Source organism: Hordeum vulgare, chromosome 4H, assembly GCF_904849725.1.
Source record: "Hordeum vulgare subsp. vulgare chromosome 4H, MorexV3_pseudomolecules_assembly, whole genome shotgun sequence".
In the NCBI taxonomy this organism is placed as follows: Eukaryota; Viridiplantae; Streptophyta; class Magnoliopsida; order Poales; family Poaceae; genus Hordeum; species Hordeum vulgare.
The window spans coordinates 602,281,573-602,302,062 of record NC_058521.1 but is presented as its reverse complement, the minus strand read 5'-3'; the positions used below and the strand labels follow the sequence as shown (position 1 = coordinate 602,302,062).

The following is a 20,490-nucleotide window of genomic DNA, read 5'->3' as shown; positions in this document are numbered from 1 at the left end:
ATAATGGTATATATCAACTAAAAACATGATATGGTAAATATGAGCCAAGGTCATTACAGTCCATTTAAGGCCCATTTGGGTCATTAGGGAGTTTTTCGCAAAAACCTAGGTCGCACGTCCATCCCTGCTTTTCCTGTCGCTGGTATATTGGATTCCACGCCATGTTCATATGCCTCGTCAACATGTTATATGTATAAAAAAGTGATTAGCGCTGCAGATGCACGTCCAAGCCAAGTTCTGTCACCGGTTCAATGTATGCCGCAAGTTTTAGCACTTGACTGACTTTGCTTACCAAGTTCAAGCACTTGTAGTGTAATTGACTCCTGCCCTGGTAGGATGATAACCAATACAAAGTAGACATTTCCTGCGCTGGTAGTAGCATGCATTTTTATGGCTACATGGAATAAAAACCGACATAACAATGTCCTAAATTTGTCTCTAGTGATCCTCAAGATCAGGTTATGCCAGCTGGTAGCTCTGCCAGATATATTTCGATTGTCATATACTATGTGTGTCTTCTAGAAGAATGCTTTTCTACCCATCGTCCATGCGTTGCTTTGAGATGTTCATGCTACTTTTTTATTCCTGTCAGAACTTATCTTGTTTCATGTATTTTTATTTTTATTTTTATTTCGAAGTGTATCAAAAAAACAAATAAGGGTACACTAATTTAGATCGAGTTTGTTGCACAATGAAACACTATGATACACCTTAGAATGAGAGGAAGACCTAACGTAACACGCTAAAACAAAGACAAATTTGTCAGAACCAGAGAACTACATAACACAAATTTCAAAACAATGGTGGACGGTGGATCCATCTGCAGGATTATCCGGTGCACGCTAGAATATCATGTCTCCTTTCTATATTATTGTCGAATTTTTGGACCAATCAAACATAGATGCAAGCATATAGGAGTACTTGGAAATTAGGTAACGTGTTAAGCTCCAACGTACGCACGTAATATCCTACGATTACAATTTAGTACTAGTAGGTGGCAAATAATGTTTGCAAATAACGGCAAGAGTCAAACTCGATTGATCATGACATGAACGACGCACTTGCACTTGCACGCTACACCCTGGCCTAGCTATAAATACCACCCCAAGCAACCCAGGAAAAGCATCCCAAGCTAGCAAAGCCCACCTAGCGCTCAGCCACAAGCCAGTACACTCTAGCTAGCTACTAGCAATGGCGCCGTCCAAGCTCGCCCTCCTCCTCGCCACGAACCTGGCCGTCCTCGTGGCCGTGCATGGCTGCGGATCGTGCGGCAACACACCGCCGGTCCCAGTCCCAAGCCCGCCCCCGCCAGTTCCCGTGCCGTCTCCGCCTTCGACCGGCGGCGGGGGTGGCACCTGCTCAATCGACACGCTGAAGCTCAAGGTATGCGCCAACGTGCTGAACCTGCTGAAGCTCAAACTCGGCGTGCCGACGAACGAGCAGTGCTGCCCGCTTCTCAGCGGCCTCGCCGACCTAGACGCCGCCGTGTGCCTCTGCACCGCCATCAAGGCCAACGTCCTCGGCATCAAGCTCAACGTGCCCGTCGACCTCGTGCTCCTCCTCAACCAGTGCGGCAAGACCTGCCCCGCCGACTTCACCTGCCCCAGCTGATCTATCCATCACAAACCATGCATGTTAGACCTTCATCGTCGTCATTGTCGTCATCGTCGTACTGTAATTAGCATATTTTCTGTTATACGCATGCACCTATATATTTTCTGGTTTTCCAGTTCATGTATTTGTCTGTCGCGTGCATGCATGGGCTCCCTCGCTCGTGCATGCATGCTTGAGTTTACCATTTCCCGTTATGGTCTAAATGCATGATTCAAGTATTTGTAAAAGGATATATGTACGTGGAATAAAAACTTTGTTCAGGTTGTGTTTTTTCCCCATGGGTGTTCAGGTTGCGTTAACTCGATCCGTGATGTGCCAGCTTGTATATTTTGTACGTACACGTACGCACACATGATAATATGAAGCATGATCAGATCCACGGCTTTTCACATGCAATAATGCTAGACCTACAAAAACTTACAAATGTTTACTTAACCTTTCAAACTAACTCTTCTTTCCCCCCTGATTTTCAGCCTCAATTACCAATCACAATCTTACACATCAGTTTGTACGTAAAATCTTTAAGTAAGCCTTTGTAGGTGTAGCATTACTCTTTCACATGCATTCGCGGCTACTTCATGTTTCTCATTGTGGCATCTTTTCTTTTCTTTTATCAGTTACAAAAGCGTCGTAACGTTTTTAAGCTTGCCACGTCCGGCTATATTTTGTTTCTCATCGCAGCTACATATACTCCCTCCGTTTTTAAATATTTGTCTTTTTAAAAATTTCATTACGGACTACATACGGATGTATATAGACATAATTTAGAATATAAGTTTACTTATTTTGATCCGTATGTAGTCCGTAGTTGAATCTTTAAAAAGACAAATATTTAGGAATGGAGAAAGCAGAATGTATGCTTGGCGCGCCTCTTTTTAAGTTTACACCGCACCATCAAGAACCATAGATCAGTCGTCGGAAGGATGGTGTGTGTGGGTGGGAGCAGGGGATGCTCTTGCACGTGTGGATAACGTAATGAAGGAATAAATAAAGTGAACTGTAAACATTTCAATGTTAACACTAGTAAATATTATTTGAACCATGATATTGCAAAACTTTGACCAAAATATGTATCATTGTGGCATTTTGAATCAGATTTTAGCTTCATAATTCACAATGAACAAGATTTAATGCCTGACTCGATCATTTTCACAATATGGTCTCACGCAACAGTTCAAGCTAAAACCTGGGTCGGAGTGTCTGAAAAAAAAATTGCTCCTCGAAAATCACACTACCTGGTTTAAAACGAGATGTACTCTATATACACACATGAATGTACAACTCCAATGGACGTATTTCACGATGTACTGTTAGCTAAATCAAGGAAGGAAGAAGCACTTAACTTCCTGGGGTACCCATATATCGGAAATCATCAACAAATATGAATCATATGATATCCAAATATATTGATACATAAGAATGTATGCATTAAACATATGCATACATATTTATCTTGAGCATTATGCTTATATTAGCATATAATTTGTGGTTCTCTTTAGCTGGCTATGAGTCGAGAAAATTTGAAAAAAATGAATGATGAAATTATGTAGAACAATATCCTACATAGTCCTTTTGGATGAATGAATTACTATCCTTGTAAAAAACTTCCAAGGAAGTTCTGTATCACTAAAATTTGTGTGAAATTCAGGTCAAGTGCCAACCAATCATTTTTTTCCAGATAGTCAATGTACTCACATCATTTGAATATACATGTCTTTTAGGAATGGGTACGTCTTCAACATGCAACTTTACGAATATGTTGGTCAAATTTTACAGATTGTAATATAATAGAGAAATTACAGCAAATCTAATGATATTATTTTCATCTAACCAACACTAATACTTCCCATACATTCTGTGTATTAAACTTGTTCAAGACTCACTTTGGTATTTATAGAAGAACATCTATTTCCAAATGGGGAGCAATTTTCTTCGCAACTACCAATGACGTCTTAATCCGACCTTAGCTTCATCAGTCTCGGGATCATGTGTTACAAAATAGTCTACCTCGTTTACCTATTTGATCAATTCGAAATTATACCAGCATACAAATGCTACCTATAATTATGTTATCTAGTTACATGATATTATTGACCGAAATGAATTGTATTCTTGCACTCTCATGTATCATGTATACTTAGTTGATCCCTACTACTTTATTTATCTCAACATGCACGCATGTCACCTCATCAACATCACGACCTCTATTCTCTTCACATGCATGGGACATGTAAATTATAAACAATAAGAAAATCCCATTTCATCAACCTCACTAACTTTAGTTCGCTCAACATGCATGGGAAATAATAATTATATTCTTTAAATATTTGCAACTAGATAATACTAAAATACAATAAAGAATATTTGTTTTTACTCTTCATTCTCGTATTCAAATTTGAGACAACAAAATGTCATGAAAATGATATATAAAGCTACTAGTTCCGAGGTTTGCAAAAATAAAAACGGAAAAGAAGGCAGTTGAAAAGATTCGATACAATGCCACTAGGGCCAAAACAAGCATCGCAGCGCAAACCACCAAGATTAGCCACCGGATCGGAGCTGATGAACTCGGTTTTCTGGCTGATGATCCTGATGAAATACATCAGTTCTTGTAAGGCCAGTTTACGGTCTGTCATGTAAGTTAAATATCGATCCGATACGGGCACGCACTCCCTTTCTTGGCTCTCAAATTGTCAACTCTCTAGTTAGGGTCATAGTCTTGAAATTACCTCTTCTTGTAGCAGTCGAATTCACTCAATTTTTGTACACATATGGGAAATTCAAGCAGCTAGAGAGAGCAAGTTTTGGAGGCATCCACATTATTAATATCCTAGTACATCTCTCGATCATGTGTACAGCTAGATATCTAGAGCTTCTCTGCCGAACTGATGGAGATCGGCGTGCATATATGTATCCTGCTAACTAGGCAAGACTGCCGACATGGAAAGATAATTATATATATCCCTGTGAACACTTGAGCAACCATACAAAACTACATGGAAAGAGAATAATTCTGACCAGGAATATATGGTAGAATTCATGCACCGCACAGATTTCGAGACCACTACTTGCATGAATATATGGTCGATCAACTTGCATGTTCCATGGATTGGAGGTAAACGATAAGCTAGCAATCACCTGATAACGGCTGATTGACGCGTGAAATGGGAAGCAGATTCGTCCAGAGAATCAGTAACTGAACGTACGTACAGCTAGCTATGGCTCCCGATCGATAGTGGGAAACGAAGAATAAAAAGGTCTCCATTGGCCACAGAATGGAGACGCTATATTTGACCTAATAGCTAGTGTACTACTACATGCGTGCATGCATCTGTAGCAGATCTCTAGGGACGGAAACCCACGCCGTTGTTGCATCGCTCATTTTGCTCTGAACCATCGGATGCGCAACGGCTGCTGCAAGCTGACAAGCTCTTGTGCAAGGTCGGTGGGGAGCTGTCGCAGTTGAACAATTGAATTGATCTCACTGTGTTGGATGAGTTACAACATGTTACACATATACATCCGTGGAGGAAACAGAATACCCGAGAGAAGACGCGCAGGCTTCTGTTCCGTTTAGTAGGACGTTTAGGCTGGAATACACCACCATATCATTGCGAGGGAGTGCCCAACAAGTACACCACCATATCATTGTGAGAGATGAGAGTTTTTCAAGGAATTAATCCTCGACAGACCGAAACTCCATCCGTGCTGAGTTGTGTTGAGTTCCTCGTATTTGCCATTTGTTTTTCAATATATGAATTATAAACACAGGATATGTCTGAAGATGATAGGATCCTAGAGTGTGATTACTGCTCCTCCGACGAGGGTACGTGCGATAGACCTCACCTGGAAAACGGTACGCGCTTCACCCTCACACTGAAAGAGTGCTTCAAATACGAGACGATATGTTACGATGACAAGTATGTAATTAAGCATTTGACTTGTGGGGTTTTAAACGTGTTATTTTGGTTATCTACAATTTTACTAGTGCATCCCATGCTATGCAAGACCGTATGTCTTAGACAATCTCAGCTTTGAAGATAGGGAGCATATGGAGATGAACAAATATTACCTCAGGATGAAACATGGTTTCACTTTTGATGTTAAGCTCTACAATGGAGTAAATTACTCCCATTTTGGTTGGTCAAATTGGAGAGCATTGTGCAAGGCCTACGGATTTGAGGAGGATATGAAAATAACCTTTGATATTGGTGGTGAAGACGATCCTAAAGATAATATCGAAATTTGGGTGGATGTGGACATGATTCCAGTTCTACCTCTATGTAAATTTATCAAATTCGGTTTTTACGTAATTTATATTGTTTATTTAAAAAAGGTTGGTATTCATTCGTATTAAAGTTGTTTATTTCTTATTGACGGCTTATTTCGTTGCTCAAAGAAATACAAGGAATGCAATAGACAAGATGTACTACATTTATGGCCAAGAGCTAACTTGTGAGGAGAAAAAATATCTTGTCTCATTTATTAATGATGTTGAGATTTTTAAGAGCAATCATCTAATTGCCAATAATTATACTAGAAACATGCGACTAGTCCACGTGTTGAACCATGGTAACATCTATGCGCATAGCATCATTAGATTTTTTTTACAGTTGTGTCATTAGTCCATCTTTCACATACATTATTCTTAGACAAAACTTCATTGATAGTTATGTTACTATTATGTTCTTCAATAGAAGTTGCCGAAGGATGTTGTGCCTGACCTGTTGTTCATGGGAGGTAACATGCATATTGTTAGCTTAATTACCGCCAAGTCCGGCTGTGTCTTTTTCTAGTGCATACTCGATTTCTTCGACCGATGGACGCATCAACATCAAAGGATGGACCAAAACAATTAATGCACGCAAACAAACAATTGGAGAACACGTGGATGTGCGCAGACCACATATTGGAGACAGGGGGGTCTTTATTCTCCAATACGGAGATTGAGGGGTTTACTTGTTTTATACAATTTTACCTAGGAGAGAGGAGTGTGTCACAGCTACTACTTGTTATATGCTAGAATGATATGAGTTTTTTAGCTTGTATGATAACAATTATCTAGTGTTCTTTAATTTATCATGTGTGATGGTTTTCTCTTCGGACATGATTGTAAATCAATCATGATGTATGAATATATTATAATCCGTGTATGATGTGTATGTATGTATGAACACCTTGTATTACATGACATGTATTGTGAAGTCATATATACGTAGTATAGTCTGTCTATTTGTTTTAATTCCTTAAATTATTAGCAGTGGCAGGCATCGAGAAGAGCTCGTCACTAGTGGCGGGTGTTAGAAAATGCTCGCCACTGCTAGGTACGTACCACTGGCAGGCGGGGGCACGCCATTGATGTCGTATTACAAGTGGTGACTGGTCAGTGGCGGACGTCCTTGAGAGCCTTGCCCGACAGTACTGAGCTTTATGTGTATGTCACTGCTAGACATTCCTGCAGTAATGGTACACCACCATCCACACATTGCCAGGCCGGGTGAAATGGTTAGCCGTTGTATGTAATAAATTGTCCTTTATCGAAAAATCCACACACTAACTTGCAATTACGCAGACATGTGGTGATGGTGGGCCGCACACCGTCTCTTCTACACTTGTGCCCATGTTGTCATGTTCAACAAATATAGTCATATGCATGCATGTGATATTTCATATGACAAAGGGCACGGTTTTTTATGAGGTAGGAGTATATGTTAAAAGCATACTAAGTTGATGTATTTGCATGTTCTTGCCACTAGACCAGCATTGAGCCAGACTGATTCATGTGGTTTAATCACGTTTACTCATTACAATAATGCTACAAACAGCTACAGTTATTCCATCGTACACTGGTGGAAAAAAGGCCTTTGGTCGCGGTTCGCAACTGCCATTAGTCGCGGTTGCGCAACCGCGACCAACTAAGCGCGACTAAAGCCCCCCACCTTTAGTCGCGGTTTCTTAAGAACCGCGACTAAAGGCCCGTCCACGTGGGCGCCAGGCGGCCGTCGGGGCGGAGGACCTTTAGTCGCGGTTCTTCTGGCCAACCGCGACTAAAGGCCGCCACAGGTTTAGGGTTTTAGCGCGCGCGCCCCCCCCCCCCTAAACCTGTTTTCTGTTTAATTTGTATTGTTTTATTTCTTTTGTGCTTTATTTTAATTTTGAAGGAATTTCATATATTCTACGGTACTACATACATGCATATGAATGTACAATTTCAAACAAATTTGAAATTAGAACCAAAAAGAATTCAAGAGGAATATACAATATATATTCAATATCATCGGATGACCATATACAATTTTGAACAAGTTTCCATACATAATTTAATGCATATAAAGTTCTACGTCCTCGTAATGGTGTTCTCCTTTAGGATGGAGGACTTCCCTGCTGAACCATCCAGCTAGTTCCTCTTGAAGTGGTCGGAAGCGAGCTTCTGGACTAAGCATCATCCGGAGGTTATTCCTCTGAGCATTGGTATCACTCGGAACCCGCTCAGAGGTGTATCTCCGGATCATCTCACAGACATAGTATCCACATAGATTGGTCCCCGCTGGCTGAATATCCCCAGCATTCTTAGGCTTTGACCTTTTGAATTCTAGCTCTTTTTTGAATTCACCGACCTTTGTATCTACGAACCGTCTCCAAACCCTACGAGGCAAAGAAAATTAAATGAACAAGAGAGTTATTAGTTACTTGATATTAGGAAATGAACGAAATAGGCCGATCGATATAGAGCGCAAATGAATGAAAATAATTACTTCTGCAGCATTCTTCTCATGCCGCCCCAAAGCTTTGGATCCATATTCAGAGAGTCGTGGACGAGACATTCTGAGGTGTTAACTTTAATTACTAGCAGAATCCAGTGGAACCTGCGGACACGATACATGCACAGTACGTCATGCATAACTCATCGATTAGCCGGCCACATACCATGCATGGAGTAAACAAAAGAGAATGTGCTCAAGACAGAAACACTCACCCAAAATGGTAAGGAAATAGAATATCACTTTTGAGTTCCTGCTTTGTAAGAAACTGCCACAGGTCTGCCTCCATGTCGGCGGGGTGATGCTCCAACACATGTCCATTAACGATGTGTGGGTCAATGAACCCAACATCATGGATGTTCCTTACTCTGCATTCCTTAATCTTCATTCTGCATGTATAATAGCGGACACAACAATATAGTTAGGACATATATATAGTGCAGGCAATATGAACGAGATGGGGTAGAAATAAATCACTTACAGAACGTAGCAACTGATGATAGATTTGTCGAGATCGCGCAGATTGAAAAGCTGGAACAATTCACTCAGTTCAATTTGTACATAGTAATGTTTGAAGTGATGCTCATGTCTAACTTCCGCATAAATATAATCTTTGGCGTTTTTATTTTTTATGTAACCCTTGTACCATTTCAGCAGACCTTTCATTTGTGGAGGTAGATCCTTTTCCTGCGCAGGCTCGACGAGAGGCCCATTCTTGACATATGTAATTACTACCTCCTTCACTGGCGCCTCATCAAGGCCTAACAGTTCACGAAGAGTAATACCTAAGTTGGCCGCTTGTTCTCTGGCACTCGTTGCAGTCAATCCCTGTGCTGCCGCAGCTTGTATGATCTCGGGGGCATCCGGACCGGCGGCTTCCACTATAAGCGGGGCAATCGATTGTTTACTTTGTTCCCCGAGCTGGGCAACTTGTTTCCCGCTTTTTTTACTTTCGGCCTTCTCCCGCTCTTTGTTCTCCTTGAACATGAGTGCCTGCCTGCGAAGTTCACGTGCATAGTCGTCACGCAGATTCTTCGCGGCTTGGGACGGTGTGCTCAAAAATGACTTAGCCCACTTCTTTTGCTCATCAGAAAATACTGGCTTGGGCTCGGGCTCTCTTTTCTTCTTGCAGTCCGCCTTCCATTTCTCCAAATCAGCAGCCGCGGCCGCGTCGACTTCCTCGGCACTACGTTCCCAAGGACTTGTGGGGAGAGGCTTCAGTGATGGCTCCAGTACCTTTGTGGTCTTAGGTACATAAGGGTCCGGGTTAATAATCCAGGACTGCTTCTGCTTCTGCTTCTTTGCCGGAGGTGGATTGGGGGGCGGCGTCTGATCACCCGCCGGACGAGGACTGGGGGGCGGCATCTGATCACCCGCCGGACGTTGTGGACTGGGGGGCGTTGGCTGACGTGACGGAGGTGTAGGTGAACCGCCACCACCACCACCACCACCACCACCGCCACCGCCACCACCACCACCGTAGGGGGGTGGACTTGTTGTCCTTGGCGCCTCGCCTGGAAACTTGATAAACTTCTTTTGCCATAGAATGAAATGGCGCTTGACATCTCCAAGTCTTTTCTCCCCTTCAGGTGTAGCAATGTCAATCTCCAGGTCCTCAAACCCTTGGACTATGTCCTCCACCGTGACACGAGCATAGCCATCTTGAATGGGGTTGTTGTGGTGGAGTGCTCCAGGTAAACATGGTAAAGCACTGCCGATGGCTACCTTCATGGACATGTTCCCGATAGGATAATACAGATGACATTCTTTCATCTCCTTTATATCGTCCACGGGGTAGCGAGGAGGCTCCGGTGCAGTAATTTCGACCACCAGAGGCTCCGGTGCAGTAATTTCGACCACCAGAGGCTCCGGTGCATTAATTTCGATCGTCGGTGCATCTGCACCAGCCGGTGGGGCCTCCGTGGAAGCCACGCTGCTTCTCCGCTGCTGGCTTCCGAGATCCGCTGGATGATCTTCATGCTGCACCCGAGCTGCATCTCTTTCGGCTACTAGTACACTCATGGTTTTCTTCATCACATCCATTTCCGATGCCAACCGCGCCACAACATCTGCTTCCCGATCCATCTTTCTCTTACGGCTTCTGTAACCGTACGGGTCATCGTTCTGGGGGAACCCTATTTTCCACGGAATGTGCCCCATGCCTCGTACACGTCCTCCGTGTTCAGGATTCCCGAGGGCTTTTGTCAGCGCGTCGTTCTCTCTGTTGAACTTGATCTTCCCCTCTTGAGCATCCCTCATTGCGTCAATAAGGGCTTGGGTGGGTTTAATTAATTTGCCCCGGTAAACACACTCCCCTCTCTCTGGGTTCAGCGTTCCCCCATGCCCGTACCACCAGCTTTTGGCCCTTGGGTCCCATCCCTCCGTACCTGGACGGATTCCTCGCGCCCTCAGCTCGTTCTCCATCTTCTCCAACCTAGGCAACAAAATGCGATACCCTCCTGGCCCCATAATATGATTGTACTCCTTCTTAGCCGCATTTTCCTTATTTTTTTCGATATTTGAATGAACTGCTCCGATTTCTTTTGCTTCACAAATTCTGGCCAATCATGTTTCAGTTTCTCATATTGTCCTTTGAAATCCGGAGTCTTGTTCTGCTTGACAAAGTCATGGGCTAGATTTTGCTTGAATTTCCGGAATGCGTCGGCCATCTTATGAAGAGCGAACTGTTTGACTAGCCTCCTCCTCTCCTTGTTTTCCTCAATCTTGTTACCCTCCTCATCGAATTTGTTGTATTCCGGAGGTAGAACGAAATGTTCCATAAGCTTCTTGAAGCAATCTTTTTTTGTTCTCTTATCGACAAAAGTGAAACCTGCAGCAATTCGTGCCTTCTTTGGCTCATTCCACTCCTGGACGGTGATCGAGACGTTGTCTCTAACAACGGCTCCGCATTGGCTGACAAACTTGGTGGCGTTCTTGTGGGGCTCCAGCGGCCTGCCGGTTGCACTGTCAACAACCTCGATGGTGCATGTTTCTCCTTGTTTCATCGTCTTGGTTGCGCCACGCTTTGACGACGTACTCGATTGTTTCGACGATCCGGCCGAGGGCTAAAATAAGAAAGAGAGTCGCGCGCGTTAGTACACACATATTTATTCAAATCAGTTAGTTTGTATCACCAGAGGCTCAATGTATATATATACCTCGGCGCCGGAGGTGGTTGCTACTTCCATTTGAAGATCGTCGTTTATCGACGTTTGTTCGGCATCATCTTGCTGACGGCGCCCTTCATCTTCACCGTCAAGGTTCAGATAAGAAGAGATATCATCTTCTTCTTCTCCGGTCGGCACATATAGAATATCGCCGTTTATGATGCCGAACATATGTGCTTCACCGTCCGGATCATAGTTGTCCATAATCGGGTCAGCTCTATCGTCCGCCATTATGTCAGTCCTGAAAACATGTAGTAAAAACAAATTAATTAAGTGAAGAAGGGGGGCGGTGGCGGTGGCGGTGGCGAAAGGGCGGTGGCAAAAGGAGGGGGCGAGGAAGGGGTGGGAGAGGGTGTCGCGGTAGAGCTAGCGGTCGCATCAACTGAGCGTTTTCTTCCCGACGTCTTCTATTCTCAAGATGAAGTGATGACCTCCCTTTCTTTATTTCTTTTTCTTTGTTCTTGCATAGTCTTCCCGACCGCTGTGGCTGAATATCCGACACATGAAAAAGTTTTAACTAGAGTTTTTGACCGTGAACCTGCTGCTTCAGCTTTGCACTGGCCGACCGCCGATTCGCTGGTTCATTTGCTAGTTTTTAATCATAAAAGAAAATACTTTCTTTGTTCCTAAATAATTGTAGTTAAAAAACTAGACTATCTTTTTCGTAAGTATCTCATTATTAAAAGAGGAGTTGGTTCCGTTGCCTCTCCTACTCCCTTTGTTTTTTCGTCCCATGACTCCCTCTCTTCTTGGTTTTCTGTTGATTTTTTGATACTCACAATTGATCCCACACATAATTTAAACTACACAAATAAAGTAACTTGAAATAATTTTTTATATTCGATGAAACTTTTTCATATTTGATAGTCTCTGTTCTTTTTCATATTCGATGAAACTTTTTATATTCGATGAAACTTTTAAATAGATAGTCTCTGTTCTTTTTCTTCCAAGACGTTCTTCCAAGACGTTCTTTTTCTTCCAAGACGTTCTTTTTCTTCCAAGACGTTCTTCCAAGACGTTCTTTTTCTTCCAAGACGTTCTTCCAAGACGTTCTTCCAAGACGTTCTTTTTCTTCCAAGACGTTCTTCCAAGACGTTCTTCCAAGACGTTCTTTTTCTTCCAAGACGTTCTTCCAAGACGTTCTTCCAAGACGTTCTTTTTCTGCGAGCCCTGTCGGCATCGATGGGCGCGGGGACGAGGGCGGCTATGAGCGCAGCGACGAGCGCAATGCTTCGAGCGGAGGAAGCGAGGAAGGCGGCGACAGGAAGCGAGGAAGGCGGGCGCGGCGCGGGAAAGATGAAAGGATAGGGGTGAACCCTTTAGTCGCGGGCGAGGGCGACGGCGGGCGGCGACGACGGCGAGGGCGACGGCGGGCGGCGTCGACGAGGGCGAGGGCGACGGCGGCGGCAGGCCTTCGGCGCGCGCGCGACGGTTGGAATCGGAGAAGACGAGAGAGATGGAGAAGACGGCGGCAGGGGAGGCGACCCGCACTTGTATTTATAGCCCCCCCTTTAGTCGCGGTTGGGGACGAGACCCGCGACTAAAGGTACCCTTTAGTCGCGGGTCGCCTCCCCAACCGCGACTAAAGGGTTTTTGGCGGGTTTTTTGCGTTCCCGCGCCCCCCCCCCCTTTAGTCGTGGTTGGGGAGGCGACCCGCGACTAAAGGGTAACCTTTAGTCGCGGTTTGCCAGACCAACCGCGACTAAAGGCCCCCCCCAAATCTTCTTTTATTTTCAGAACCTTTTATCTTTTTCTTTTCAGAAAAATCATCATTGCTTTTATAGAAACTTCAAACATTTTATTTTCTGTTTTCTAAGCATATTTTCGTAGGAAAAATATGCATAGAGACAATACATTGAATCTGCCTAAAACGGGACAGAAAAATCCGCCATTTCTTCCCTGTCTTCCCGCCTCTTTCTTCCCGCCACTTTCTTCCCGCCTCCTGTCTTCCCGCCTCCTGTCTTCCCGCCTCCTGTCTTCCCGCCTCCTGTCTTCCCGCTCCCATTTTTCCCGCCATTTCTCACTACATATATGTAGCCCGGCTTGGCCAGCATTATCACATCTCTACAATCTCTCATCACTCTCTCATGGCTTCCACCGCACCCACTCTAACCTACCAGCAGGTGGAGGAGCTTTGCGCCTCGAACTACCCTTGTCCACCGGGCTACCGCGTCCCCACCGGCTGGAGCCTAAGCGCCGGCGGCGTGCCGGTCCCTCCCGTCCCTCAGGGTACTGCGCGCCGGGCGGCCATCACGAACCACTACTACCTCGACCTCACGCCGGAGCAGCGGATGAATCCCCGCTGGCATCCCGATAACCAGCATACTTGGGACGCCTTCTTCATCAATCGGCGTGAGAGGGCGCTCGCCAGGTATGAGGAGGACGGTCTGCCTCCTGGGAACTTACACGAGGCCGGCCGTCGGCTATGGTGGTACGGCCGGACTCTGCAGAGCGTCATGGACTACATCACGGCCGGCGATATCCCCCGCCTGCGCTACCCTCAGTTCGAGCCACGAGCGCCGCCCGACGACAGCGACGACAGCAGCGACGACGACGGCGGCAACTTAGAAGGCGACGACTACCAGTACAACGACGACGGCGGCTATGAAGACTACGAGTATGCATATTATACGCCTAGGCAGGAGTATGACTAAATCACTCCAAATTTCATGTATCATCAGTGGTATCTCGAATCATTCGAAAATGGACACCAAACACATCACGGGTAATATAATTCACATGATCCATTCAACAAAGTTTGGTACAATAAATTATTACACATCATTTCTTCCCTTGTGTCCCTGCTTGCTTACGATTGTGCCGTATCCATGGAGCATCCTCATCATTTAACTTAATGCTTGGGTCGGTGTTCACTCTGAAGGGCGGAATTTCAGCAAACATATTATAATCTTCTGACATGTCTGTCTTGTCCTCCACTCCCACGATGTTTCTTTTCCCTGAAAGAACAATGTGGCGCTTTGGATCATCGCATGATGTACTGATCGTTTTCTTATCTTTCCGTTTCCTCGGTTTGCTACTCATGTCCTTCACATAGAAAACCTGAGCGACATCTTTCGCTAGGACGAATGGTTCGTCAAGGTAACCAAGATTGTTGAAATCCACCATTGTCATTCCGTATTGCTGGTCCACCTTTACCCCACCTCCTGTTAGCTTGAACCATTTGCACCGGAACAAAGGGACCTTAAAGGAGGGTCCATAGTCAAGTTCCCATATCTCCTCTATGTAACCATAATATGTGACCTCTTGCCCATTCTCGGTTGCTGCATCAAAGCGGACACCACTGTTTTGGTTGGTGCTCTTTTTATCTTGGGCGATCGTGTAAAATGTATTCCCATTTATCTCGTACCCTTGGAAAGTCGTTATAGTCGAAGATGGTGTCTTGGCCAACATGTACAGCTGATCTACAACATCATTGTCATTCATTAAATGTTTTCTCAACCAACTGCCGAAAGTCTCCATGTGGGCCTTCCTAATCCAGGATTCAGGCTTCCCCGGGTTGTCAGAGCGTAAAATATTCTTGTGTTTCTCAAAGTACGGAGCCACCAAGCTGGAATTGGTCAGTACAGTGTGGTGTGCTTCAGTCAGAGAATGGCCGTCCATACATATCGTTGATTTCCTTCCGATCGTGCCTTTTCCACTTAGTCTCCCCTCGTGCCGCGATCGAGGAAGACCAATCGGCTTAAGGTCAGGAACAAAGTCAACACAAAACTCAATTACCTCCTCATTTCCATAGCCCTTGGCGATGCTTCCTTCTGGCCTAGCACGGTTACGAACATATTTCTTTAATACTCCCATGAACCTCTCGAAGGGGAACATATTGTGTAGAAATACAGGACCGAGAACGAAAATCTCTTCGACTAGGTGAACCAGGAGGTGCGTCATAATATTGAAGAAGGATGGCGGGAACACCAACTCGAAACTGACAAGACATTGGATCACATCGTTCTGTAACCGTGGTAGAACTTCTGGATTGATTACCTTCTGAGAGATTGCATTGAGGAATGCACATAGCTTCACAATGGCTACTCGAACATTTTCCGGCAGGAGCCCCCTCAAAGCAATCGGAAGCAATTGCGTCATAATCACGTGGCAGTCGTGAGACTTCAGGTTTTGGAACTTTTTCTCCGCCATGTTTATTATTCCCTTTATATTGGACGAGAATCCAGACGGGACCTTCATACTGCTCAGGCATTCAAAAAAGATGACCTTCTCTTCTTTGGTCAGAGCGTAGCTGGCACGACCTTGAAACCATTCCGGATGCCGGTCATCAGGGTCTTTCAAACGTTGCTGGTCCTGCCGTGCTTCCTTTGTATCATTTGTCTTCCCATACACGCCCAAGAAGCTTAGGAGGTTCACGCAAATATTCTTCGTAACGTGCATCACGTCGATTGCAGAGCGGACATCTAGGACTTTCCAATATTCTAGCTCCCAGAATATAGATTTCTTCTTCCACATGGCTGCGTGCCCGTCAGCTCCCTTCGGAACTGATTGTCCGCCAGGACCCTTTCCAAAGATGACTTTCAAATCCTTGACCATATCAAATACCTCAGCACCAGTGCGTTCCGCAGGCTTCGGCCGGTGATCTGCCTTGCCGTTGTAATGCTTGCCTTTCTTTCTTACTGGATGAATTTTCGAAAGAAATCGACGATGCCCAAGGTACATGTTCTTCTTACAATTTGGCAAATGTACACTTTCAGTCTCATGTAAGCAGTGCGTGCATGCATTGTATCCCTTATTTGACAGTCCCGAAAGGTTACTAAGAGCAGGCCAATCGTTGATGGTTACGAAAAGCAACGCTCGTAGGTCAAATTCCTCTTGTTTGTGCTCATCCCACACACGGACACCACCCCACAGCTGTAAAAGTTCATCAACTAATGGCCTTAGGTACACATCGATGTCGTTGCCGGGTTGCTTCGGACCTTGGATGAGCACTGGCATCATAATGAACTTCCGCTTCATGCAAAACCAAGGAGGAAGGTTGTAGATGCATAGAGTCACGGGCCAGGTGCTATGGCTGGAGCTCTGCTTGCCAAAAGGATTCATGCCATCCGTACTTAGAGCAAATCTTATGTTCCTTGCGTCAGCTGCAAAATCTTTGAACCATCTGTCGATCTTTCTCCATTGCGTTCCATCTGCGGTATGTCTCAACTCCCCGTCCGACTTACGGTCCTCTTTGTGCCATCGCAACAACTTGGCATGCTCTTTGTTCCTGAACAGACGTTTCAACCGTGGTATTATAGGAGCATACCACATCACCTTGGCGGGAACCCTCTTCCTGGGTTTCTGGCCCTCAACATCGTCACCAGGGTCATCGCCTCTGATCTTATAACGCAATGCAGTGCATACCGGGCATTCATTCAAATTCTCGTATTCACCGCGGTAGAGGATGCAGTCGTTGATGCATGCGTGTATCTTCAGAACCTCTAAACCTAGAGGGCAGACAACCTTCTTTGCTTCGTACGTACTGGTGGGCAACTCGTTATCCTTTGGAAACATATTCTTCAACATTTTCAGCAAGTTTTCAAATGCCGAGTCAGCTACACCTGCCTCTGCCTTCCATTTCAGCAAATCCAGTGTGCAGCCCAGCTTTTTCAGACCATCATCGCATCCGGGGTACAGCGCCTTTCTGTGATCCTCTAACATGCGATCCAAATTCTCCCTCTCCTTTTCAGTTTCGCAGCGTCTCCGTGCATCAGCAATGGTCCGACCAAGATCATCAACGGGATCATCACGTGCCTCTTCTTCACCTTCCCCTTCACCTTCAGCATCCTCCATGAAAGTATCACCGAAATGAGCAAGATAGCTTTCATCGATGAAATCATCCCCTTCTTCATCTTCTTCCATTATAACCCCTCTTTCTCCATGCTTGGTCCAACAATTATAGCTTGGCATGAAACCGTGCCGAAGCAGATGCATGTGAACATCTCTTGAGGAAGAGTAACCCTTCTGATTCTTACAGTTAACACATGGACACATAACAAAACCCCCCCGCTTGTTCGCATTAGCCACTACGAGGAAATCTTTCAAACCCGTAGTGAACTCGCCGGAGAGTCGGTTAACGTACATCCATTGCCGATTCATCTGCATTATTATAATATAAAATATATAATTAACCATCATGCATTTGTTAAACTAACTAGCTACAAACAATATAAATTAAACAATGAACTACACACATGCATATTTTATCAATGACACATCAAAGGTTCATCAAGTTGCTAACCGCGATCGAGGAGTGTGGCTCCAACACTTCATGTCATGTTTGTTTCATGCTCTTGGGGCATTTCATCAAACACCTTATGTGCATAAGAGGAACCAAAAGCAAACCTAAACCCTAAGTGTGAAGAGAATGGCTCTAAATGGCTAAGTGTTGGCTGCTGGATGGGTATATATAGGGGAGGGGCTTTAGTTGCGGTTGGCCTGGCAAACCGTGACTAAAGGTGCCCGAAGGCCTTTAGTCGCGGTTGTCCTGGCCAACCGCGACTAAAGCCCCTCACGTGCACCAGCTGGCCACCGAGCGCCCTGGGCCCAGGCCTTTGGTCGCGGTTCACCTCCAGAACCGCGACTAAAGGTCCCATTAGTCGCGGTTCCTACAGCTTCGCGACTTATGGGGCTGGACGGAAGCCTGTTTTTCCACCAGTGGTAAGTACATAAATAAATTCAGATGTTCAATTCAAAGGTTCAAATTGTGCCCATAATTTTGCCTGCCAATTATAAGTGCCTATATTGGTGACCGAACTAAGTTTTTTCAGCAGAGAGCCTTCTTTTTCATACAATTTGAGTTTCCTTGTGATTGCCAAACTGAAGTGGAAGCACAAATTTAATAAAGAGAACGAAAAACTTGGACACGAACAGGCAAAAGTGTCAGTGAGAGGTCGCATCCGCTCTGTGCCGGCTTTAATGTGGAGCGACCGCTCTACAACGACATGAATGCAGGCAGCTGGCACCAGGCGGGAATGCACGCGGATAAGGAATGAGGGCTTTGGATGATTCAGGTCGGTTAAGCCTCATGGTTGTTTTCAATTTACAAAAAAAATAAGCTCAGATTGCTTGGTGAACCAATACAAATCCGCGTTGGATGCCTTTTCAGTCCGGACCGTGTGGTCCGGATGCAGGGTTTAAGAGTTCACATTGAAGATGCCTTACAGCTAGTTATAGCGTACTCGTCCATGCATGCATGCGTACAATCCATGGGAGAAAAAAATCCAATATATAATAAACCAAAGCACGAAACTTATAGACGTAGAAGTAGTAGATATCTCTTGCTCTGGTACCTCGTAGTACTACTCCCTACGTTTTTAAATATAAGTCTTTTAAGAGATCTTACTAAGTGACTACATACGAAGCAAAATGAGTTAATCTACCCTCTATAGTATGTCTATATACATCCATATGTGGTTTTCTAGTAGAAGCTTTAGAAAGACTTATATTTAGGATCGGATGTAGTAGCATGCATGTGCATGGCCACATGAAATGAAACCGTACAAACTTAATGATCTCCTATTTGTCTCTCATGACCTGAAGATCAGGTTAGGCCAGCTCGAAGCGCTGACTGATATATACCAATTGTCAGTCATGTATAGTATTGCTTATCTTTACTATATATTAGGGTTGTTCAGACTATATTTTAGTGTCAATTTTTTTGAGGAAAAGCTACCGTGATTCTGTTCGTTAGCAAACGAGTTAAGCTCCAGTAATGGCAGACACTAGACACGTACCATCCTACAACTGTGTACTACTAGTGGTGGTTGCGCATATTCTGATTTTGCAAATTGCGGCAAGAGTCAAATGATCATGACATGAACGATGCAGTTGCACTTGTGCGCTGCACCCCGGCCTATAAATACCACCCCAAGCAACCCCAGAAAAAGCATCCCAAGCTAACAAAGCCGATAGACCTAGCTCAGCTACGAGCCAGTACACTCTAGGTAGCTACTAGCTTCATAGCAATGGCGCCCTCCAAGCTCGCCCTCTTCCTCGCCCTGAGCCTGGTCCTCGTGGGATCCTCGCACGGTTGCGGGTCGTGCGGCAACACTCCGTCCGTTCCAGTCCCAACGCCGCCGATCGCCGTGCCCCCGCCGGCCGTCCCAGTACCAACCCCACCGATCGCCGTGCCCCCACCGGCGGTCCCAGTACCAACAACCCCGCCGACGACCGGTGGCGGCGGCGGAACCTGCTCCATCAACACGTTGAAGCTGAGCGCGTGCGCCAACGTACTGAACCTGCTGAAGCTCAAGCTCGGCGTGCCGACGAACGAGCAGTGCTGCCCGCTTCTCAGCGGCCTCGCCGACCTAGACGCCGCCGTGTGCCTCTGCACCGCCATCAAGGCCAACGTTCTCGGCATCAAGCTCAACGTCCCCGTCGACCTCGTGCTTCTCCTCAACCAGTGCGGCAAGACCTGCCCCGCCGACTTCACCTGCCCCAGCTAAATCCATGGATACATCGATCGATCATGCATATGTGTTATACTTATATATGTGCATGCATGTGCATGTGTAGTCGTCGGCTCGTCACCCGTGCATGCATGCATTGCATGCATGCTTATATTAGTTTTCTTTCTTGCACTCGCTATGTACTAAGCTAGTCATCGATCATTGTATCCCGTACGTTATGGTATCTAGATGATTCGCATATTTGTAAAAATGTATACATACTTGTATACGTACGTGGAATAAAAAGTTTGTTCAAGTTGTGTTAGCTAGGCCTGTGATATATATGTATCATGATCAGATCCACACTTTTTTTTTTGGGTAGATCCACACATTTTCGCATGCATTGGCTACATCTCCTTTGTAATCATGGGGCCTCCCTTCTTTCCATTTTGCGAGATACTAATGACACCTCCTCATGAAATTGCCTCCAAATGTCCGGGCTCCGGACCGGCAGTATTAGCAAAAAAAATTATCATCCAATGGCGGTTACCAATT

At 45.2% G+C, this 20,490-nt stretch overlaps 2 protein-coding genes across 2 annotated transcripts; both read left to right on the top strand.

Annotated features, from left to right (window-relative positions):
- The first annotated feature begins 1,129 nt into the window (after positions 1-1,129).
- On the top strand, positions 1,130-1,890 carry LOC123449972 (cortical cell-delineating protein-like). Its single transcript, XM_045127360.1, has one exon. It carries the CDS (start codon positions 1,192-1,194, stop codon positions 1,609-1,611), a length of 420 nt encoding a protein of 139 aa, XP_044983295.1. The 5' UTR covers positions 1,130-1,191; the 3' UTR covers positions 1,612-1,890.
- A 17,561-nt stretch (positions 1,891-19,451) lies between these two features.
- On the top strand, positions 19,452-20,260 carry LOC123449971 (cortical cell-delineating protein-like). The gene has a single exon (XM_045127358.1). The coding sequence runs from the start codon at positions 19,513-19,515 to the stop codon at positions 19,990-19,992; it is 480 nt and encodes a 159-aa protein (XP_044983293.1). The 5' UTR covers positions 19,452-19,512; the 3' UTR covers positions 19,993-20,260.
- The last annotated feature ends 230 nt before the right edge of the window (positions 20,261-20,490 follow it).

What these genes read in the sequence shown, in the direction of transcription:
- LOC123449972 (XM_045127360.1), top strand. Translation starts at nt 1,192, where the DNA reads ATGGCGCCGTCCAAGCTCGCCCTCCTCCTCGCCACGAACCTGGCCGTC.
- LOC123449971 (XM_045127358.1), top strand. Translation starts at nt 19,513, where the DNA reads ATGGCGCCCTCCAAGCTCGCCCTCTTCCTCGCCCTGAGCCTGGTCCTC.